The sequence below is a fragment of the Cervus elaphus genome, chromosome 4 (genome assembly GCF_910594005.1).
Source record: "Cervus elaphus chromosome 4, mCerEla1.1, whole genome shotgun sequence".
Classification (NCBI taxonomy): Eukaryota; Metazoa; Chordata; class Mammalia; order Artiodactyla; family Cervidae; genus Cervus; species Cervus elaphus.
In genome coordinates this window covers 57,401,176-57,424,669 of record NC_057818.1, presented here as the reverse complement: position 1 = coordinate 57,424,669, position 23,494 = coordinate 57,401,176, and the positions used below count along the sequence as shown (strand labels likewise).

The 23,494-nt window shown below is 50.6% G+C and overlaps 2 protein-coding genes across 4 annotated transcripts; both read left to right on the top strand.

Moving 5' to 3' along the window:
- The first annotated feature begins 547 nt into the window (after nt 1-547).
- KLK8 (kallikrein related peptidase 8) lies at nt 548-6,396 on the top strand. Of its 3 annotated transcripts, none has more exons than XM_043899966.1 (6): nt 548-626; nt 1,043-1,120; nt 1,575-1,734; nt 1,922-2,070; nt 4,067-4,200; nt 6,189-6,396. In XM_043899966.1, exons 2-6 carry the CDS (start codon nt 1,051-1,053, stop codon nt 6,342-6,344), a joined length of 669 nt encoding a protein of 222 aa, XP_043755901.1. In that variant the 5' UTR covers nt 548-626; nt 1,043-1,050; the 3' UTR covers nt 6,345-6,396. The 3 variants fall into 3 exon arrangements, with proteins under 3 accessions (XP_043755901.1, XP_043755899.1, XP_043755902.1); XM_043899964.1 differs by having other exon boundaries at nt 551-626; nt 1,922-2,181; XM_043899967.1 differs by lacking the exons at nt 548-626; nt 1,043-1,120 and having other exon boundaries at nt 1,594-1,738; nt 1,922-2,181.
- A 6,228-nt stretch (nt 6,397-12,624) lies between these two features.
- On the top strand, nt 12,625-17,723 carry KLK7 (kallikrein related peptidase 7). The gene is made up of 7 exons (XM_043899969.1): nt 12,625-12,810; nt 13,112-13,248; nt 13,706-13,865; nt 14,009-14,250; nt 14,459-14,595; nt 16,929-17,201; nt 17,318-17,723. Exons 2-6 carry the CDS (start codon nt 13,170-13,172, stop codon nt 17,082-17,084), a joined length of 774 nt encoding a protein of 257 aa, XP_043755904.1. The 5' UTR covers nt 12,625-12,810; nt 13,112-13,169; the 3' UTR covers nt 17,085-17,201; nt 17,318-17,723.
- Nucleotides 17,724-23,494: the final 5,771 nt, after the last annotated feature.

The following is a 23,494-nucleotide window of genomic DNA, read 5'->3' as shown; positions in this document are numbered from 1 at the left end:
GGGGGCCGCCAGAGGGCGGGGCGCCCCGCCCTCAGAAGTTGGGACCCAGAAGACGGTCTTGTCTCCCATTCGGGTTTTTGGCAGCCCCCTCCTCCCACAAAAACCGAGGCTCCGAATTTCTCCTTCCAAAAAAAAAAAAAAAAAACAACCTTAAGAATTCTGCCTCCAGCCCCTTCTTCCTCAGACCTCAAATCCAGGCCTCCATCCCCCTCCTCCCTCTGACCCAGGGGTCCGGACCCCCAGCCCCCTTCTCCCTCAGACCCAGGAGCCCAGGACCCCAGCCCATCCTCCCTCAGCTCCAGAAGTCTGGGCACCCATTCCTTTCTGTTTCAGCTCCAGGAGTCACAGTACTAAGCCCCTTCCCTCCAAGACCTCAAGAGCTGGCGATTCCAACCCCTGCTCCCTCTAGATTTCCCAATCAGCCCCCCAGCCTCTCCTCAGCCATACCCAGGGTTCCAGTTCCTCAGTGCTCTGCCGGCTCCCGGGTGGGAGGAGTCGGATGGGGAGGCGGGCTGTTCCGGTTAAAAGGCTCCAGGATCTTGTACCAGACACGCAGTGCTGAAGCACTGGGAGCTCTTCCTCTGGGCCCGAATCAGTAGGTGACCCCGCCCCCTGAATTCTCTAAGGTGAGATGCCAAAGTTCTCAGGCCCAGGGTATCAGACCCCTGCCCCCTCCCCCAGAACCTCAGATCCCTTCTTCCTTGGAGACCCAGCAACCAGCACCCCAGCCCCACGCTCTCCAGGATGTGGGAGTCTCAGCTCCCAGCTGGTTCTTCCTTCAGACCCAGGAGTCGGAGACCCTGACTCCCTCCTTCCTTGGAATGTGGGAATCCAACCCCATGGGCTCCCAGCAACTCAGATTCAGCAATCTGGAGCCCCATCTCATTCTTCAGACCTGAGACTCTGGGTCCTCAGCTCCTGCTTCCTGCAAGACCGAGAAGAATGGTTCAGGGTCTTGTTTCTCCCCACCTCAACCCCGAGATCACTAGGGTTTTGGTCTCCTCCTTCCTCCTCCGCTCAGCCCTGTCCTCTCGTCTCCCAGGCCCCACCATGGGATGTCCCTCACCTGCTACAGTCTTGATCTGGATGGTCCTGCTCTTGCTGCTGGAATCCTGGGCAGGTGAGTGGGCCCGGAAGGCATCGGTGGAGCACGTGAGCCTGGGGGGACACCGTCATGGTGGCTGCGTGGGTGCCTGTGGCGGCGTGTGGGGAGATGGGGAGTGTGAGATGACATGCGGGAGCTCCCGTGAGGTTTCCAGAGGGTGGAGGCCTGGTACACGTGGCGGCAGCTAGGAATGTGTTAGTCTCTGCTGGGTATTGCAGCAGCGCACCAAAGCCAGTGGGGCTGCCTGCCGAGGGGCGCAGACATTCACGCGCGTCTCCGGGGCGGGTGCACGCAGGCTCAGGTGTGTGACTCCGTGTCTGGTGACTCATGGCCTTCCACGAGGGTACGTGTGCATCTGTGCAGCAGCACGTGCAAGCCGGGTGGCAGACGCCAGAGGAGGGTGTGTGCGTGTGTATCTGTTTGAACCCACCGCGTTTTCCTGCCCCAAACTTCCCCCTCCTGCCTCCAGGACACTTGAGGGCACAGGAGAGCAAGGTGCTGGAAGGCAAGGAGTGCAAGCCCCACTCTCAGCCGTGGCAGGCGGCCTTGTTCCAGGGCGTCCGGCTTATCTGCGGGGGTGTTCTCATAGCGGACAACTGGGTTCTTACAGCAGCCCACTGTCAAAAAAAGTGAGTGGATTCCTGCAGCAGAGGTGGTGGAGAAAGAGCGGGCTGGGGCTTCGCTTCAGGAGGGGTGAGCTGGGGACCGGGTCTCTGAGAATGGAAGTCTGAGAGAAGAGGGGACTTGGGTCTCAGAGAGGAGGGGGCTGGGAGCCCGGATCCCTGCCCGGGTGCCCAACCACCCCCATCATCACAGGAAATACACGGTCCGCGTGGGAGAGCACAGCCTGAAGAATAAGGATGAGTCAGAACAAGAGAGGGCCGTGGCTCAGTCCATCCCGCACCCCTGCTACAACGACAGCAACAACGACCGCAGCTACGACGTGATGCTCATTCAGCTACGTGGTCGGGTACCCCTGGGGCCCAAAGTGAAGCCCATCAAGCTGGCGGATCACTGCCCGCAAGTTGGCCAGAAGTGCACCATCTCAGGCTGGGGCACTGTCACCAGCCCCCTAGGTAGTGGGAGGGAGAGGAGGAGCTGGTTGGCCCACTGGACCCCAAGCCATTGGTGACGCTTTGCCTCTAGAGCAGATGAGGAAGGGAACGTGGCTGTGAGGTTGACAGTCACGGGTGGTCCACATTAGAAACCTTCAAGACCAGAATATTGATAGGCATGATGGGGGGAAAAGGAAACAGATTGTTTAATAGGGCTCAGAAAAGTGGATGGATGAATGAAGAGTGGATGAGTGAATGCATGCCTCCTTTAAGGTGGAGAGTTATGAGACTTTTTGTGGCACAGAAAGTCAAAGTGTTCGTCACTAGTCGAGCCTGACTCTTTGCGACCCCATGGACTGCAGCCCGCCAGGATCCTGTGTCCGTGGAATTCTCCAGGAAAGAATACTGGAGTGGGTAGCCATTCCCTTCTCCAGGGGATCTTTCCGACCCAGAGATTGAACCCGGGACTCCTGCATTGGCAGGCAGATTCTTTACCGTCTGAACCACCAGGGAAGCCCTATTTTGTTATTCAGAGTTTTACGTAATCTCCACAACAGACTTGGGATACAGGGACTCAGTGGCCAGGAAAACAGGCTCCCTCTTCTCCATCTTGAACCCAAGATTCTGGCCCCAGATCCCGTCACAACCAGGAGTCCAGGCCTTTTCTCCCCCAGGACACTCAGTCTAGATACCCAGCTCCCTCCTTTTTCTTGACTCAAGTCTGGACTCCACTGAGGTCCTCCCTCTGGGACTTCAGAGTTCAGAGAGGCCTTTGCCCTGCTTCACAATGAAGAGATTGGGGCTCAGCTCAGAGGTGATGTGATTTGCTGGGAAAGCAAAAATCAGGCTTCATGTCCCTGCCTGTCTGACTCCTAAGAAAACAATGGGCTGCTGTGGAAACCTATCTGCTCATGAATCAGGCAGGTCAATTCAAATCATGGCTCTGCCCCTTTTCTCTGGGCAAGTCCCTTCCCATCTCTTGACCTCAGTTTGCTCAGCTGCAAAATGGGGATAATTATCCAATAGGTTTCTAAGCTCCACGAGGGCTCAGATTATATCTGTTTTCTTCATGGTGTTCTCCTAGTGTTCAGGGTGGTGACTGGGATACAGTATGTGTTTGGTAAACACTTGTTGAAGAAATGCATGGCTGAAGGAATGAATGACTCCCTCCTTCCAAGAGCTCATGTGAGGATTAAATGAGATTCTGGGCATATATCTTCTGGTACATAGAGGTACCAGGTAGAATTTTTCCCTCTGAAGTCTGTTTTTCAAAGGTTAATAAGAAAAACTAGTTCCAGTGCCCATCATCTATTCAGCACTTATTTTGTGAGCATCTGATATCCCCCAGGTATTGTACCATACAAAGCCTTGTGGAGTTGCATGCAGGTGGGGGAATAGACAATAAACAAATATATATAAAATGAAATATTAGGTGGAGCCAAGTGCTAGAATGGAATATTACAGGGGTGAGGTGAGAGGAAAGGGAGTAATGGAGATGTGGTGTTGTAGTTAGAATAATCAGGGAAGGCTTCTAGGAAGAGGTGATATTTGGAAGAAGTAGGACCGAGCTGAGATGGAGGACCTGCTGGTCTGGGAATGGGAAGACTGGAAAGATTCAGAGGTGTCACAGAGGGGCGCTTCCAGGCCCCCCAGTCACCGGATGCTTCATTTGAAAATGACCTCAGGGCAAGAAACAAACAGTAGGGTCCGAAGGTCCTTCTCTGGGTGGAGAAAAAGAAAGAGCAGGGGCTGCGGCTTTCCTGTGATGAGAGGAGAACGTGCCCTCCAGTGAGATGTCTCAGAAAGCCCTGTGCAGCTGTGGGTGTACAGACAGGAGGTTAGATCCCAACAGGGATGGAGGGAAACGATTGCTGTCTCTGGCAACTTACAACCTCTGCTCCCTCAGAGAATTTTCCTGACACTCTCAACTGTGCAGAAGTAAAAATCATTCCCCAGGAGCAGTGTGAGAAAGCCTACCCAGGGAAAGTCACGGATAGCATGGTCTGTGCCAGCGACAGCAGTGGGGCTGACACGTGCCAGGTGAGTGCCTTCGGAAACTCCCTCTTTTTTTTTTTTTTTCTTTTTTTTCCATTTATTTTTATTAGTTGGAGGCTAATTACTTTACAATATTGTAGTGGTTTTTGTCATACATTGACATGAATCAGCCATGGGTTTACATGTATTCCCCATCCCGATCCCCCCTCCCACCTCCCTCTCCACCTTCCTCTGGGTCTTCCCAGTGCACCAGGCCCGAGCACTTGGCTCACGCATCCAGCCTGGGCTGGTGATCTGGGAAACTCCCTCTTTTATTTACCTATTTCTGGCTGTTCTGAGTCTCCGTGGCTTTGCTCGGGCTTTTTCTAGTTGCAGCAAACTGGGTGGGGGGTGTGTGTGTTGGGGGGGCGGGGGGCAGCGGGCTTCCTCTTCGTTGAGGCGAGCTGCCGAGCACAGGCTCTAGGCCCGTGAACTCAGTAGTTATGGCGCCCGGGCTTAGTTCCTCTGCAGCATGTGGGATCTTCCCGGGCCAGGGATCAAACCTGAGTCCCCCACATTGGCAGGCAGATTCTTACCCACTGGGCCACCGGGGAAGTCCTGAAACTCCCTTCTTCCCTCGCTCGCCTTGCAGAGATGTGGGGCTTGGCAGTGGGGCGATCCCAAAGAGTCAGCACCCCTGTCTCTACAAAGTGCGAAGCGCGTTCAGAGGCTGCACAGCGCAGGAATCAGGATAATTGAATCGTCCTTGCTGTTTCCTTGGGAACGCTTGCCAGCCGGGGAAGGTGCAGGGAGGAGAAAGGAAGTCCATGAAGGATAAGCTCCCTGCCCTCTTTCCCACTGTTAGCACCTGGAGTTTGTGCTGACTTTCCCGATGATCGTAGAGTGAGCTCCCTTTCTCCGGGTCCTGACTGCGTTCCCTAGCATGGCTGACTTCTCCTATGACTGGTTCCTTGGGGAGCAATGCTGTCTTCCCAACTGGCCAGAGGATGGCACCGTTGATTTCGGGGCTCCCTCAGTGGGCTCCCCATCCTCAAGATGACACATCTTGGGCTTTGCCATTGATGGAGCACTCTCTAGTCTACTGGCTGCAAGTTCAGTCCTCAGGGCTCCACTTGGATTTGTCCCCGCCCCCTTTGCTAACGATTGGTCCCTGAAGACAATGCTTCAGTGCTCCCTTTCCTATTGGCCAGGAATAGAATCATTCCCTTTCCTATTGGCCAAGAACAGAATCATTTCCATGAGTAGCTCCTGCTATGGAAGCTAGTCTTTTCCCCATGATTGCTTAGAGACAATAATGTCTCCCCACATACTCCCACCTTTTTCCCTTGGGTGTATGTATATCCGCAAGAACCCGGCTCCTTTCTCCTGTGTTTTGTAACTAGATGATCTCTTCAAGATTGTCCAGGAATTCTTGTCATTACCGTTCAGTCTCTCAGCCGTGTCCCACTCTTTGCGACCCCATGGACTGCAGCACGTCAGGCTCCCCTGTCCTTCACTATCTCCAGAGTTTGCTCAAACTCATGTCCATTGAGTCAGTGATGCCATCCAACCATCTCATCCTCTATCGTCCCCTTCTCCTGATGTCCGCCTTTCCCAGCATCAGGGTCTTTTCCAGTGAGTCGGCTCTTCGCATCAGGTGGCCAAAATATGGAGGAGTTCAGTCTCCCTGATGCAATTGCTACTCTCTGCTCTCTGGACTGGATACAAAGATCCTATGGCGGGGAACCAATCACGTGACAGAGATGGTAGGAAATGCTGGTGTCTTGTTTCTCTTAGTTGCTCAGTCCGTCCGACTCTTTGTGATCCCATGGGCTGTAGCCCCACCAGGCTCCTTTGTCCAGGGGATTCACCAGGCAAGCATGCTGGAGTGGGTAGCCATCCCCTTCTCCAGAGGATCTTCCAGACCCAGGAATGGAACCCAAGTCTCCTGAATTGTGGGCAGATTCTTTACCATCTGAGTCACCAGGGAAGCCCAGGAAATGCTGGTAATAGTTGAGCAACTTAGGTGAAAATCTTCTATTCTCCCCTTCTAGGGGGATTCTGGGGGCCCGCTGGTATGCAATGGCGTTCTCCAGGGCATCACATCATGGGGATCAGACCCCTGTGGGCGGCCTGAGAAACCTGGTGTCTACAGCAAAGTCTGCCGCTTCCTGGACTGGATTAAGAAGACCATAGGCGGCAGGGGCTGATCCCAAGACAAGCTCTAAATCTCCCTCAATAAACTCACGACCTCAGCCTGGCTCTCTGCCTGTCTGTGCTTTGGCCCTCCTGGGAGGGGTGGAGGGGCAGAGGGTCTGCACCCCGGAGATGGAGAGATGAGAATCCCCATGGTCACTCTGCCCATCACCACTGTCCAAAATTGTTCCCCTCCTTTTTTCTGGGAGGACTTGGAGAAATGGGAGGTTAATTCAGAGGAGAGAGAAGATGTAGGGATTTTCAAATGTCCAATGGACTGGCCTGCGAAAGACCATTAAAAGAGTTGCTGTTCATTTTTTTTTTTTTTAAGCAGCTAAACTTACTAAGCTCTTGGGGGAGATGTTGCTGTTGTTGAGTTGTTCAGTCTTGCCCGACTCTTTGCGACCCTGTGGACTGCAGTAAGCCAGGCTCCCCTGTCCTTCACTATCTCCCGGAATTTGCTCAAATTCATGTCCATTGAGTTGGTGATGCCATCCAACCATCTCATCCTCTGTCATCCCCTTCTCCTCCTGCCCCCAGTCTTTCCCAGCATCAGGGTCTTTGCCAGTGAGCTGGCTCTTCCCATCAGGAGGCCAAAGTACTGGAGCTTCAGTCCTTCCAATGACTATTCAGGACTACCTTTAGGATTGACTGGTTTGATCTCCTTGCAGTCCAAGGGACTCTCATGAGTCTCCTCCAGCACCACATCTTGAAAGTATCAATTCTTTGGTGCTCAGCCTTCTTTAGGATCCAACTCTCACATCTGTACATGACTACTGGAAAAACCATAGCTCTGACTATGGGGAGATTTCTCCTTATAAACTGTGAGCTATGCAGACTAGGGTCCAGAAAATATATGAATAGCTAACATATGCACCCATGAGCATTCATGAGAATGAGGCAGCACAAAAGCTAAAAGGACCTATTTATGTCAAGGAGCTTTTGCATACAAGTGGCTGAGCCACAGTTCAAACTGGTTTTATGCATAAAGGGAGATTGACTGGTTTAGGTGCTTAGGAAGGCCTTGAAGATGATTCATAATATTGGAGGAAGTGACATGGATATCAGAGTCTCAAGTACCTGAATTGATGTGCATGTGTGTGTGTATGTGCTCAGTCACGTCCAACTCTTTGCGACCCCGTGGACTGTAGCACCACCAGCCTCTTCTGTCCATGGAATTATCCACAGCAAGAATACTGGAGTGGGTTGTCATTTCCTACTCTAGGATATCTTCCCAACCTAGGGATCGGACCCACGTCTTTTGCATCTCCTGGATTGGCGGGTGGATTCTTTACCACTAGCACCACCTGGGAAGCCCACCTGAATTGGTGAGTTAGGTCAATCATCTCTCTGTTCCCCTGTGACAATTTCTCTGTCTCCCTCCCTGCTCTCTCTGCCTCTGTTTCTCTCTCTTATATGTGTGGACTGTTTCTCATCTCGGCTCATCTCTTTTCTTCTCCCGTGGATCTCATTTCAGCCTCTATGGACAAATGTCTTCACACTCAGGGAACATAGTAGCCTCAGACAGCCCCAGTTCAGCAAACCCAGCAGAAACAAAGATCTCTTTTCTCCCAACATCTTAATATGAATCCCAGGGAAGAATTCTGATTGGTCCAGCTTGAACTGAACCCCCCCATTGATTGGATCAATCGTTATTTCTAGGGAGGAAACCATAATCTTGGCTTAACTGGACCATGTGTCTATACCAATGGGTGGGAGTGTTTTGGAAAACTATGATTAACAGTTTCACCAGAACTATATGCGTGTGGGGGCAGCTTTCCATAAGAAGTGGGGGCTGATAATGAAAAAACTGGGGAAGGGAATCCCGGAAACCAGAAACAATGGGCTTTTCGAACCTAAGACACTGAATCAGAAAGTTCCAGGATGCCAATGTCCGGGACGCCTTAGGGCAAGGCACAGCCGCAGGACAGAGAGGTACCAGTGCTCAGCTGTGATGGTGAGCCGGATGATGAGTCTTCAGGCAGAAGACCAGGACAAGAGTCTGAGGGCAAAGGAAGTATGGACCGGGTGTCTGGGTGGGACTGAAGAGCAGGACTAAGCACAAAGGGCAGACACAAGAGGGCTGGGATTTGGGGCTCCGCCCAACATGGGGACAAGCATCATGAATAAGTCCATGGGGTTCCCAGTTCATTTTGAGCCAAGAGAGGTTCTGAGCATAAGTGACAGAGAAATTTCCTTCTCAGACTGGGTCTGTGTGATGGTGATGGGTGCGTGTCTGCTAAGTCGCTCAGTCGTGTCCGACTCTTTTCAACCCCCTAGACTGTAGCCTGCCAGGCTCCTCTGTCCATGGGATTCTCCAGGCAAGAATCCTGGAGTGCGTTGCCATACCCTCCTCCAGGGGATTGTCCCAACCCAGGGAACAAACCTCTCTTCTGTCTCCTGCATTAGCAGGTGGGTTCTTTATCACTAGCGCCACCTGGCATACCTTGGGCAATCCTCAGCATTCCAATTCTGACCCTTCTGACTCCTTAGCTATTGATTTTCCACAAGGATTCTAACTTTTTTTTTTCCTTTTCTTCTTTGGCAGCATCTCATGGCATGTGGAACTTCCCCAAGTGGGGATCGAACCCACACCCCCTGCAGTGGAAGGGCAGAGTCTCAACCAGTGCACCGCCAGGGAAGCCTCAATTCTAACTTCTTTTTTTAAAAAATATATTATCTATTTATTTGACTGTGCTGGGTCTTCGTTGCTGCATAGACTTTTCTCCAGTTGCGGTGAGTGGGGGCTCCTCTCCAGGTGCAGAGTGCAGGCTTCTCACTGCAGTGGCTTCTCTTGTTGCAGAGCACAGGCTCTAGGCTCCAGGGCTTCAGTCGGTGTGGCCCTTGGGCTCTAGAGGACAGGCTCAGTAGTTGTGTGCATGGGCTTTGCTGCCACACAGTACGTGAGATCTTCAGGGATCAGGGATCAAACCCGTGTCTCCCGCATTGGCAGGCGGATTCTTCACCACTGAGCCTCCAGGGAAGCCCTCTAACTTCTTCTAAACCTCCCTTTTCTCATCTATAAAGTGGGGAAGACAGTCCTCACTTGGACCCATGAGAGGAACAGAGATGAGGTTCACAAGGCACCTGACGCATCACATAGTACGTGCACAAGAAATAGATGTTGCTTCTTTTCCGGGAGGATGGGGTAAGGCAGCACATAGGAACTCAGGGATCAGTCCCTGGTCCAGGAAGATTCCACGAGCCGTGGGCAACTTCCACAACTTGCGAGCCCACTCTCTAGCGTCTATGAGCCACAACTACTGAAGCCCACGTGCCTAGAACCTGTGCTCCGCAACAACAAACCTTCAGTATCTGTATCTTCTACCATCAGATACCATGCTTCAAGCTTGGTCAGAATTCAAAGTGAAATCTACGTGTTACCTTTTAAAATGTCTATAATTTGACCATATCCTTCATCAATGCTAGAGGGGGGGATGAGAAGGTGGACTACCATCTTTTAATATACTAACTTGTTCTGTTTCCCATACAACATTTTAGAATATGAGTTAGGTGACATTCAGGCTTATAATAAAGTAATTGCATTATTAAGAAAAAAAAACAAGACTGGTGTTGAGAATTGTGTCAAAGTAAGGATTAGGGTTCTCTTCAGCCTCCTCGCCATTCTGTGAAAAAGAGTGGGGTCTTTTTCACTCTGTCTTGAGCACTTGATCATATCCAGCCGTGTCTTCTCAGTGAATGGCAGCTCCATCCATCAAGCGAGAGACTTCGAAGTCTTAACATCTGTCTCCCTCTCCACAGCTTCTATTTAATCCATTGCCAAGACCTATTGATTCCCCTATATTCACCTTGAATCCCTCCACTTATTACCATCCCCACCTCCCAAATGGCTTTATCCAAGATGTCATCAACTCTCATTGGAACAATAACAATAGTTTTCTCATGTCTCCACACCCCCTTAAAATCCGTCCTTCATATAGCAGCCAGAGTGATGTTTTGAAAGTACAAATCCTGTTACATCACTTGATCTCTCTGCTTGACCATCTGCAGTGTTTTGGCTTGGTCCACTAGCCACTTCCCTCCCCAGTCCCAGGAAGGCTGCCATGCTTCTAAAATTTACATCCAGAGGGGGTACTATCTAGAAGAAAGAAAAGAAAATTCTGCCAGTGTCTCTTTTTGAAAATAAGAAAGCCCCAGGGGTCTCCCCTTCACTCCTCATTGGCCAGACCTGCATCACATGTTCATTTCTAAACCAATCCCTGGTGGGCAGGATATGGTTTTCCTGCTTGGTGCAGTAAACTTCATAGTCATGATGAGGATAAAAGATCATCCAAACAAAATTGGAGTTCTGATAGAAAGGCAGAAGGAGTGAATGCTTAAGTAGACAACAGTAATGTCTATTATAGGCCAAATTATGGGACAAACCTAGAGTTTGGTTAGGGGTCAGAAATGAGGTAAGATTTAGGCTCAGGGTTGAGGACCAGATCACATTTTGGGGGTCTGATTTAGAAGCTGGGGTCAATTCCACTTTTAGGAACTGGCCTTCAGGTATAATGGTTCCCATCTCACTCAAGGTAAGTGCCAAAGTCCTACACTGATTTTCAAGATCCTATGTCACCCGAGTCCTGTTACCTCTCTCACCTCATCACCTGCCCTGCGCTCCGCTCATTCAGCTCCAGTCAAAGGGCTCCCTTGGACTTCCCTGGTGGCGCGGTGGATGAGAGTCCGCCATCCAGTGCAGGGGACAGGGGTTCGATCCCTGGTCAGGGAAGGTTCCATGTGCCTAGGAGCAACTAGGCCCATGGGCCACAACTTTTGAGCGCGCTCTGTAGAACCCATGAGCCACCGCTGTTGAAGCCCACGAGCCAGCACTACTGAAGCCCACACGCCTAAAGCCTGTGCTGTGCAAAAAGAGATGCCTCTGCAATGAGAAGCCCGAGCCTGCAACAGAGAGCAGCCCCCGTTCACCGCAACTAGAGAAAGCCCTCGCACAGCCACGAAGACCCAGCACAGCCAAAAATGAATAAATGAAAATTTCAAAAAGGGCTCCCCTTCTAGAACATTCTATTCATGCCTCGTGCCTAACTTATTGGCCCATTTGCTCCGCCTAGAACTCACTCCCTCCAAGAAGCCACATGGACCCATCCACCAACTCCTTTAAGATTTTGTTCAAATGCCATCTTCATGTGGAATCTTCCTAATAATACAACCCCAGGGGTCCCTGAGAGTGGGGGAAACCAGCATCTCCCTGTCCCTCTTCCCTGCTTTTATTTTTCTCTGCAGTACTTACCAACATCTAATAAACAAAGCATGTATTTTATACGCTTATTTTTTATTCCCAGTCTCCACCCACTAGAACAAGAGCTTGTATGAAGGAATGCTGACCACAATGTCCCCAGGAGCCAGAATAATTTCTGGCACAGAACAGATGCTCAGTAAATATTTCTTGAATGAACATAATTAGCAAAGAGGAATGTACAAGGAAGCACAACCCAGCATTATTACAATTAAAACTATCCAAACATACTCTAATTTGAAACAGATTGCATAAATCATGATACAGCTATAATATGGAATAGTATTATGCAACCCTTAAGAAGGAAGGGGAATCCATCTAAATATACTAAGATGAAAAATTCTTCAAGGTAATTCATAAAGAGGTGATATTAATTAGATAATGTTTAATACAGACACTTTTGTAATAAATACAGAGTATGTATAGAAATCTGGGTATAATATGAAATCACAGATGATACTGATAACAGTAAGCATTTATCCAGTTAGGAAAGAGCATCTTCTTTTTAATTCATACCCTGTATGAGGGTTAAATTAAAAAGAATCTGCCTGTAATTGAGGAGACCAGGTTCGATCCGGGGTCGGGAAGATCCCCTGGAGAAAGGAGTGGCAACCCACCGCAGTATCCTTGCCTGGAGAATCCCATGGACAGAGGAACCTGGGGGCTACAGTCCACGGGGTGGCCAAGAGTCAGACACGACTGAGCAACTAACCCTGTGTGAGGGCTGGGAATGGGTTCAGGTTCAAAGACGACCGGGTTCCAGCCTGAACGAATTCTCCCAAACTGGTGAGAATTAGGGTACAGGGTCTACGACATCCCTGAGAGGGGATGCGGGCAAGAAACCGGCCCCGGAGGAGGGCCCAGCCAGAGCCCATTTCCTCAGCCCTGCTTCCCCCTGAACTCCGCCCCGCCGCCCCCAGGGCCGGAGCGTCTAGATCCTCCCTCCGCAGCTGCACCCGGGATGCCGGCCCGAAGGCGCGGGGGTGAGAGGGTGGAGAGAGCCGAGTGCAAGCGCCTGGGCTGCCGCAGGGGTTCCAGACAACCGCGAACGCGGGAGGGGGCGTCCCAGAGCCCGCCCCACCTGCACCCCAGGGCGCCGTGGGCGGGGGCGGGAGTGGACTCGGTATAAGACAGCCGCCCGGCGCCGGGCTGGAGACGCCTGGCCTGGTCTCGCGCCCGGGTCGGATCTGACCTCCCCGAGCTGAGAAGGGGCTTCATCTCCGGTAGGGGGAGAGCGGGGAGAGGGGGCGGATGAGGCTGGCTGGACCCCTGACTCCTGTTCCTGAGGGGCGGGGGCAGAGGGAAGCCTGGACGCCTGGTTCTGACGGTAGAGGGGCTGGAGGTCTAGAATTTGAGGTCTCAGGGCAAAAGGAACTAAGAATACAGATTGATGGATTGGGGAGGGATGGGAGCCCAGCTTCCTGGGTCCCCAGGGGAAGGGCGTCTGGGGGTCTGGACCCCTGGGTCTGAGGGAGGAGGGGCTGCGGGCTAGGACTCCTGCTTCCTGAATTGTGTCCTTTTCAGCCCCATCGGAAGAGAACCTCCCTGCCTGGCAGCCCCTGAGAGGCTCAGAGGGGTCACCATGGCGACACCCTTGCTGATCCTGCTGCTGACCTTCGCCCTGGGATCTGCTGCACAGGACGGTGGCGACCAGCCCAGAGGTGGGGGTGGGGGGCTGCCCTCATCCCCGACCTCCCATCTTCAGCCCCGTTGACCCTCCTCAGGGGCTGCTCTCTCTGGGGCGTGCCTGCTCAGGGCCTCCCCCGGCTCCAGCAGCTTCTCCTTCGGAAAACAAGACTCCTCTGCCTCCTGCCTCCTTCCTTCCTGCTTCCTTCTGCCTCCCGGGGTCTCTGTGCCCCCCAGACCCTGTGTCCGGCACACAGCGTCTCTCCCATCAGCTTCGGCGGTGGCCCCCAGACGAGCTGCTCCCCCTGGGCTTCTGAGTGGGCTGCCCCTGTCTCTCTCCGTCTCCATCTCCTGCTTTTTCTGCACTGTTTTCCTTTCCAGCCTGTCTGCTTGTCTGTCTGTCTGTCTCCATCTGTCTCCAAATCCCTCAGCTGCTGACTCAGCCTTCCTCTGAGGCTTGCTGCCCATATGTTCCTCCATGTCTCTGTCCAGACCAGGGCAACAAGAGTGGGGACAAGATTATTGATGGAGTCCCGTGTCCAAGAGGCTCCCAGCCCTGGCAAGTGGCCCTGCTCAAGGGCAGTCAGCTCCACTGCGGAGGTGTGCTGATCAACGAGCAGTGGGTGCTCACCGCTGCCCACTGCATGATGAAGTACGTGGGCAGGGGCGCTGTGAGCACTTCCAGCCCTCCCCCTGGGTCCCCGTCCCCCTCTCTCCAGTCTCTGCCCCCCTCTCCCTGGTCCCTGCCCCCCGTCTCACTCACAGCATCTCTCTGAACACTACACCCTCCTCCAGTGGGTACAACGTGCACATGGGCAGTGACCGGCTGGCGGGCGGCCAGAAGATCAAGGCCACGCGGTCCTTCCGCCACCCGGGCTACTCCACGCAGACCCACGCCAACGACCTCATGCTGGTGAAGCTAAACGGCCGGGCCAAGCTGTCATCCAGTGTGAAGAAAGTCAACCTGCCTTCCCGCTGCGACCCCCCTGGGACCATGTGCACCGTTTCCGGCTGGGGCACCACCACCAGTCCTGATGGTGAGGCTGCCTGGGAGACTCAGGGGTCCCGGACCCTGACCCTTCCTCCCCCAGACCCAGGAGACCAGGAGTCGGCCCCCTTTTCATGATCCTAATGTGGATCCCCCACCCCTCCTCCCGTCGTCCTTCAGGATCTAGAATCCTGGACCTCCATCCTCTCCCCATCCGGACCCCAGATCTCTGACTGACACCCCTCCCCATCCCGCAGTGACCTTTCCAGAGCAGCTTATGTGCACAGACGTCAAGCTCATCTCTCCCCAAGACTGCAAGAAGGTTTACAAGGACTTGCTGGGAGACTCCATGCTCTGTGCTGGGATCCCCAACTCCAGCACCAATGCCTGCAACGTGAGACCCCCTTCCTCCCCTGCCCTGGGTCCCCGGCTGCTTCATCTCAGCATAGAGCCCCCGTTGTCCCCCTTCACCCACAATCTCTGCACCTGACCTTGGTGCGGAGCCTTCTCCCATCACCCCTGCAGCCCCCGCCCCAGGCTCAGCTTTCTGAGCTCTCACTACCCCATTCTCTGCTCAGGTCAGTAGTGGGAGCCCAGTGCAGGCTAATGTGACCCTGAGGATGAGGCAGAGAAATGAACGGGAGGGTCTGGGGGTGGGGGACCTGGGGGCCAATGGGTAGGCATGTGTGGCCTTGGCTTCAAACACAAACTGTATTTATTTTTTAATTGACATCTTTGTTGAGTATCACAATCCATGAACACAGTGGTGGTGGTTTAGTCGTTCAGTCGTGTCTGACTCTTTGAAGCTTCATGGACTATAACCCACCAGGCTCTTCGGTCCATGGGATTCTTCAGGCAAGAACACTGGAGTGGGTTGCCATTTTCTTGTCAAAGGGATCTTCCTGACCCAGGGATCAAACCCAGGTGTCCTGCATTGCATGTGGATTCTTTACCAACTGAGTCGCCAGTGAAGCCCCCAAACACAAACTTTACAGGGGAAGAGGCACCCAAAAAACTCAGTAATCAAGATAAATCACATTCTAATGCAATTTTTTTTGTCAATTCATGCAAAAGTCCACGATTAACAAAATATCAGAATTTTCAATAAAGAAGCCTCAGTCTTACTGAATTTCTCATCTGCCTCAGGCTTCAGTGAGTCTCAGCACAGCCTGGTACCTAACGCTTTATCTAAAATTGGGATACAGTGTTCATCATGAACTTTTTCATATTAAATTCAATTTTAAGGTATTGCATTAAAATAGTATTTATTGCAATTACTGAGATTGCGTGCTTAAAGCTAAGGTCTCACTCCCCTCCCTTGGGACCCAGTCTTAGGCCAAGAATGCTCTCTCCCCTCTTCTTTGTAACTCCCTCTCTGTGATAGCTCAGTTGGTAAAGAATCCACCTACAATGCAGGAGACCCCAGTTCGATCCCTGGGTCAGGAAGATCCGCTGGAGAAGGGATAGGCTACCCACTCCAGTGTTCTTGGGCTTCCCTGGTGTCTCAGCTGGTAAAGAATCCGCCTGCAGTGTGGGAGACCTAGGTTCGATCCCTCGGTTGGGAAGAGTCCCCTGCAGAAGAAAAGGCTACCCACTCCAGTATTCTGGCCTGGAGAATTCCATGGATGGAGAATTCCATGGACTGTATAGTCCATGGGGTCGCAAAGAGTCTGAACATCATCTTCCCACATCTCTCTTTACACTGAATTTCGTTTCGTTCTTTCCATCTGTGTTGCCCCGTCCACCCCCACTGGCAGCCTCTTCTCCATCCTTTGCTATACCTCTCTTCCTTTTTCTTTTCCCTTCATTGTCCCACAGCACGTGGGATCTTAGTTCCCTGAGCTCCCATGTCCCCCCACATTGGAAGGTGGATTCTTAGCCACTGGACCACCACGGAAGTCCCCTAGGTTCCTTTCCTCTGTGACTCTTTGCCTTTCCTTGTCTCTCGCCCCCTACCTCCCCACCCCGACTCCTTTGCCTCTCACCTGCACCCTCAGCTGTCAGGAATGGGGGGACCATATGTGTGAGGGGTGGGGTGATGGGACAGGAAACTGTGTCCCAAAGAGTAAGGCCTCCTCTTCCTCCCCTAGTGACGGCCGGCTTCTTGAATGTGCGAGTCCTACAGTGCCACAGGGTCCCACACTTGGGAGAGTCCCACGCTTGGTTTAACACATTCCTGTTGCTGTTTTGAAATTTTTAATACTTTTTGAGCTACAGAGCCCACATTTTCTTTCGTTCTTTCTTTCTTTCTTTCTTTTTTTTTTTTTTGCAATACCAAGTCACATGGTAGATCTTAGTTCTCTCACCAGAGCTCAAACCCAGGCTACCGGCAGTGAAAGTGCCAAGTCCTAACCAATGGACCTCCAGGGAGTTCTTTGCATTTTCATTTTGCACTGGACCTTGTCAATTATGTCATCAGTTTGTCCCCTGGGTTCCAGAGCCACCCCATCCCCCTTTCGCACATCTATCCATCCCCTGGAGATATTGCTCTTTCCTCCCTTGGCTTGGTGCCAGAATCCCCAAAGACTGGGAAGAAATGGGACTTTGATCGCCAGAAGCCTCGCCCCTTCCCTGTGATTGGTCCCACGGGCTGGGGCTCAAGCCAATGTCTTTAGAGAACGTGGTTTATCTTCTCCTCAATTGGGTCCGCCTGACAAAGACTGACTACTGAGGCGGGGGCAGGAGCTTCGATCTGAAGCTGAAGCCAATTTGCTTTATCCCTTCCAGGGTGACTCAGGTGGACCACTGATGTGCAAAGGTACCTTGCAAGGCCTGGTGTCCTGGGGAAGTTTCCCTTGCAGCCAAGCCAACAACCCAGGTGTCTATACCCAAGTCTGCAAGTATGTCGACTGGATAAAACAGACCATGAGAAGATATCGTTAATCTCTCCACTCCCATCTCTCCATCCGTAGCCCTGGAACAGGAAATTCACAGAAATAAGGACCTCAGTGACCTACAGTCCTACTTGACTTTATCTTTCCTCAGAGGCATGTTAAAACCTCAACAATATGTGTGTAAGCCAATCAAATCAGACCTAAAAACCAAAACAAATACAAAACCTTGATGTTGGTAAGGATGTAGTGAGACCAGCCCTCTCTGCCACTGAAACTGTAAATTCATACAGTTTTTATGGAAGGTGATTTGGCAGTGTGAGTGGGGACATTTGTTTTGTCCTCCACCTTTGACCTAGCGATTCCTAGTTGCCTACTAAAAAAAAGAAATCCAAAATGTGGAGCAAAGTTTGAATTTATCACAATGTTATTTTTCATAACAAAATAGTGGAAACACGGAAGGTGTGTAGAAACAGTGGATTGTTCAAACAGTAGGCTGGTTTGAGGCAAGGATATCCTGAAGCTGTTAAGGATAGTAATTATGCAGAGTTCTTAGTATCATGTGAGGATGTTTATGCTATGTGATGTTAAATGAAGGAAGGAATATATAGAAATACATGTGTATGTGGTTCTCACTATGTAAAATGAAAATATTCACAAAATAAAACCTGAAAGGACGTGTACCAACCTGCATACAGTGATAGTCATGGGGCGCCTGCTTCCTTCCACTTACTTTTCTGTGGGTGTGCACGTTAATAGCCTGAAAAACAAAGGTGGAGAAGCTCTGGAGCTCCAAAGAGGAGGAGAAGACACCCTGAAGAGAGGGAGATGGGAAAGAAAAATGTATCTGATTTTTGGTCCCTTGTCCTGCCTCCCTGCCCAGTGGTAAATTTTTCTCCATTTTCCAGGTCTCAGTTTTCCTCATCTGTAAAATGGGAGAGAGAAAGAACAATAAGGCAGAGAGAGTAAAGGGGTGGCAGTAGAGAATATGCCACTTCATCAGGGTGTAGAGGGATGTGAAAGTGTTTCTGGGCATTCCACAGGTGATGTAGTAGGAGAACGAGGTGGAAGCAGAGGGCTGGCAGGAAGACAGGACCCCTGGGTCACACAAGGGACTGTGTGACTGAGGGTGAACACCCAGCCTCCAGGGTGTCAGGGGAAATGGGGGGCTGGGAACCTGAGTAGGTGGGCTCCAGTCCTCAAGAAGGGGCCTCACAAAGGGAGGAGGGAGAAGCCCCAGTGACTCAGCCTGGCCACACCCCTGCTCCTGCCATCAGAGGCTCCCCAGGGAGTCACACATCAGAAGCTACTGACAAAGGGATCCTCTCCTGCCAGTCTTTCCAGTTGCTCCTCCAGAACTCCCTCCCAGTCAACATTCTCCTCTTGTGGAAGCTCCACCAACTTTCCTTCTCGCCTCACCTCCCACTCTCCCACCCCTCCGCGTATTGCAGGAATTCCACTGTCCCTGCAGAATGTCTTAACTTCCTTTGGTGTTCCAACGCAAAGCCCCCTCCTCCCTCAGACCAGAGTCCAGAGACCCAATCTCTTCCGGCCTCTGAATCTGAGTCAAGGTTCAGTTCAGTTCGGTTCGGTCGCTCAGTCATGTCTGACTCCCAGAGTTTACTCAAACTCATGTCCATTGAGTCGGTGATGCCATCCAACCACCTCATCCTCTGTCGTCCCCTTCTTCTCCTGCCTTCCATCTTTCCCAGCATCAGGGTCTTTTCAAATGAGTCAGCTCTTCAAATCAGGTGGCCAACATATTGGAGCTTCAGCTTCAGCATCCGTCCTTCCAATGAATATTCAGCATTGATTTTCTTTAGTATGGACTGGTTGGATCTCCTTGCAGTCCAAGGGACTCTCAAGACTCTTCTCCAACAGTTGAACCACAGTTCAAAAGCATTAATTCTTCAGCGCTCAGCTTTCTTTATAGCCCAACTCTCACATCCATACATGACTACTGGGAAAACCATAGCCTTGACTAGACAGATCTTTGCTGGCAAAGTAATCTTTGCTTTTTAATATGCTGTCTAGGTTAGTCATAGCTTTCCTTCCAAGGAGTAAGCTCTTTTAATTTCATGGCTACAGTCACCATCTGCAGTGATTTTGGAGCCCATAAAATAAAGTCTGCCACTGTTTCCACTATTTCCCCATCTATTTGCCATGAAGTGATGGGACCAGATGCCATGATCTCAGTTTTCTGAATGTTGAGCTTTAAGCCAACTTTTTCACTCTCCTCTTTCACTTTCATCAAGAGGCTCTTTAGTTCTTCACTTTCTGCCATAAGGGTGGTGTCATCTGCATATCTGAGGTTATTGATATTTCTCTCGGCAATCTTGATTCCAGCTTGTGCTTCTTCCAGCCCAGCGTTTCTCATGATGTACTCTGCATATAAGTTAAACAAGCAGGGTAACAATATACAGCCTTGACATACTCTTTTTCCTATTTGGAACCAGTCTGTTGTTCCATATCCAGTTCTAACTGTTGCTTCCTGACCTGCAAACAGATTTCTCAAGAGGCAGGTCAGGTGGTCTGGTATTCCCATCTCTTTCAGAATTTTCCAGAGTTTATTGTGATCCACACAGTCAAAGGCTTTGGCATAGTCAATAAAGCAGAAGTAGTTGTTTTTCTGGAACTCCCTTGCTTTTTGACGATCCAGCAGATGTTGGCAATTTGATCTCTGGTTCCTCTGCCTTTTCTAAAACCAGCTTGAACATCTGGAATTTCACGGTTCATGTATTGTTGAAGCCTGGCTTGGAGAATTTTGAGCATTACTTTACTAGCGTGTGAGATGAGTGCAACTGTGCGGTAGTTTGAGCATTCATTGGCATTGCCTCTCTTTGGGACTGGAAAGGAAAATGACCTTTTCCAGTTCTGTGGCCACTGCTGAGTTTTCCAAATTTGCTCACATTCCAAACTTGCTGGCATATTTAAGTTTAAGTGTCAAGTTTAAGGAATTTCAAAAGGCTTTGGGGGACTTTCCTTGGTGGTCCAGTGGTTAAGAATCTGCACTTCCACTGCAGGAGGCAAAGGTTCAATCCCTGATCAGGGAACTAAGATTTCCCGTGCCATGCAGTGTGGCCAAAGTCAGAGTATTTGGCCACTACCTTTGTGAAGCTCCACCAACATCCCCTCTCTCTAAATCCATATTAATCTAAACATTTTTAAAGAGCAAAGCAAAGCAGTTTCACTAGGTCAGCCTGGGGATAGTTGACTATGCCTCTAGGCAGATGTGTATGCAAATCTGAAGGTGGGTTGGTTTGCAATGACTTGAGAGTGTTCTTTTGTTGAATTTTTTTAAAAAACAAATTCTTTTTTCTGGGCAGACGGTACACTGTAGTCGTTAAAGACACTGACTCTAGAAACAGCTTTTTGGTGCCAATCCCATTCTGGCAGTTGTGAGCTATTTGCCTTTGAGCGCCTCACTTCCCCACCTTTTTTCTTTCATCCTTTTTTTTTTTTTTGAAGTAGAAAAAATCAAGTTTATTGCTTGTTGGAGCGGAGGAACCTGCAAACAATGGGAATCACCGTATCTCAGTAAAGGGACGTTCAGGAGGATTTATTATAAGATTCGGTGTTTCCACGGAGGGTTTACAGAAGTAGTTGTTGTTTCTGTTTTTGTTTTTTCTGGTATTGTGCTTTTATTTTTTTTTTAATTAACTTATTTTTAATTAAATGATAATTGTTTTACACTATTGTGTTGGTTTCTGCCATGCATAAGCATGAATCAGCCATAGGTATACATATGTCCCCTCCTTCTCAAATTCCTTCATCCCTTCTTTTTTTTTTAATTTTTCTTTAAATTTTTGGCCACATCCGTCAGTGTGTGGGACCTTAGCTCTCTGACCAGGAGTTGAACCCGCATTGAGAGGGCAAAGTCTTAACCACTGGACCACCAGGGAAGTCCCCCATTCACCCCGGAAATGAGGGAAATAGCGTCTGTTTCCCATGGCTGTTACAAAGAATACATTTAACATCCAGAAAGTGCATGAACTATGTCTGACATAGAGTAAGCCTGCAGTGAGTGTTGGTTTTTATGGTCTGTGACTTCTGGCTCTTCTTCCTGCTTCTACTTTCATAAAGTTTTCTAAATAAAGCATTTTCTTTTTTTTTTACGTTTTTCTGTAACGTGGACTATTTTTAAAGTCTTTTCTTGAATTTGTCACAATATTGCTTCTGTTTTATGTTTTGGGTCTTTGGCCCCAAGGCATGAGGGATTTTAGCTCCCTGACCAGGGACTGAGCCTGAACTCCCTGCACCTGAAGGTGACCTCCTAACCTCTGGGCCACCAGGGAAGTCCCCAACATCTTCTTCATTGAAGATTTTTGCAGGGGATAAGCATGCATGGCGTGTGGGGGTGGCAAAACCATGAAGGCCACTGGCAAATGCCTAGAGTTGGGCACTTCATTCTCTCTGTTAGAGCTTCTTCCACTCCCCACTGCTGACCACCTCCCTCCTTTCCCAAGGGGCTCTCTACAACTCCTCAAAACTCTACCCACCCCACATAGTAGTAAGGTGGATCCAAAGGTGGTACCCAAGAGATGGGCCATGTCCACGGCCATGTTGGAAGTTGAGTTCCAGTTCAGGCTCCATCGTTCCCTGGGTGTTTGAGGTTGAGCAACTAAATTCCCTTCTCTGAGCCTCAGTTTTCTTTTCTGTAAAACAGGAGTGGGCGTAATGAAGTCATTTAGTCACTTGGTAAACATTTCTTAAGGCTTCCTCTGGGCCAAGTACCTGTTCTGGGACTTGGGACACAGGGATGAGTCAGCCCTAGGGTCTGCCCTCAAGGAGTGCATGGTCCAAGTGTGGGAGATGGACCCAGATGCTGCTATGAAGGAGCCACCTGCTCTAGGAACTTCGATGAGAGTGACCAACCCACCTGCAAGCGGCTGGAAGTTGGGTGGTGTTCAGGGACGCTTTCCTGAAGGAGGCAATGATGACGCAATGACAAGTTGTTGCCAGGAGGAGGTGGGAAGAGCATTGTGGGAGAGGGGAATAGCACAAGCGAACGCTTAGAGGTTAGAAGACATGGAATGAATGGTTCAGGAAAACGTCTAGTCTGCAAGGCTGGAGCCCTAGAAAACAAGAGGGGCAGAGCTGTACTGGGCAATGAGGCAGCCACTCACTTTGGTGGCTCCTGACTCGTGAAATGTGGCAAGTTCCAATTGAGGGGTGCTGTAAGTATAAAAGGGGCTACCCTCGTGGTTCAAGTGTTAAAGAATCCACCTGCCTATACAGGACACTTGGGTTTGATCCCTGAGTCAGGAAGATCCCCTGGAGGAGGGCATGGAAACCCACTCCAGGGTTCTTGCTTGGAGAATCCCATGGACAGAGGAGCCTGGCGGGCTACAGTCCATGGGGGTCGCAAAGAGTTGGACATGACTGAAGCGACTCAGCATGCACATATGTGTAAAAGACACGTGGGATTCAAACACTTACTACGTAAAAAATGAGAAAGCGAACCGCCTCCTTAAAATTGTATTTTGATGTCACATTGAAATTTTTTGTTTTGGGTGCATTGAGCTCAATGAGATATTAAAATAAATATTTTACTTAAAAAAATTGTGTGGCTGCTAGAAAATTTAAAAGTGCATGTGTCCCTGGCATTATATTTCTATTGGCCGGAGCTGCCCTGAATGCTGAAGGGCTGGGACTTTGTCCCAGTGATGCTGAGGGACCCATGCCAGGGATGTGAGCAGGACAAAGGCAGGGTCAGCTCTGGACACAAGGAGATGCCTCTGAGGCCAAGTGAAGGATACAGAGAAAGGGAAGAATTTGCGATAATGGTCCAGAGAGGAGCAGGGTTGACCTGGGACCAGGGACATGGGGACAGAGAGAGGAGATCACAGAGAGAGAGGAGGTGGGGGCACAGTGCTTGGGGATCAGTGGCTGTGAGCAGTCCAGCCTGATATCTGGGAGGATGAGGGGTCCTGAGAAGAAGATGCTGAGTTCAGTGGGGAGGTGAGTGAGAAGGGCTGGAGGAGGCTGGGGGTGGGAGGAGCCTCCCCGGAGAGCATGCCTGAGTGCTCAGTTGCTTTCCTCCCCATCCAACTCTTCACGACCCTATGGACTATAGCTCTCCAGGCTCCTCTGTCCATGGGGATTCTCCAGGCAAGAGTTCAATTCAGTTCAGTCACTCAGTCGTGTCCGACTCTTTGCGACCCCATGAATCGCAGCACGCCAGGCCTCCCTGTCCATCACCAACACCCAGAGTTTACTCAAACTCATGTCCATTGAGTCGGTGATGCCATGCAACCATCTCATCCTCTGTTGTCTCCTCCTCCTCCTGCCCCCAATCCCTCCCAGCATCAGGGTCTTTTCCAATGAGTCAACTCTTTGCATCAGGTGGCCAAAGTATTGGAGTTTCAGCTTCACCGTCAGTCCTTCCAATGAACACCCAGGACTGACAGAGCATATCAAAGGCCAAATCGGTTTTCATCCCAGAGGTGATGGGGGCCGAGC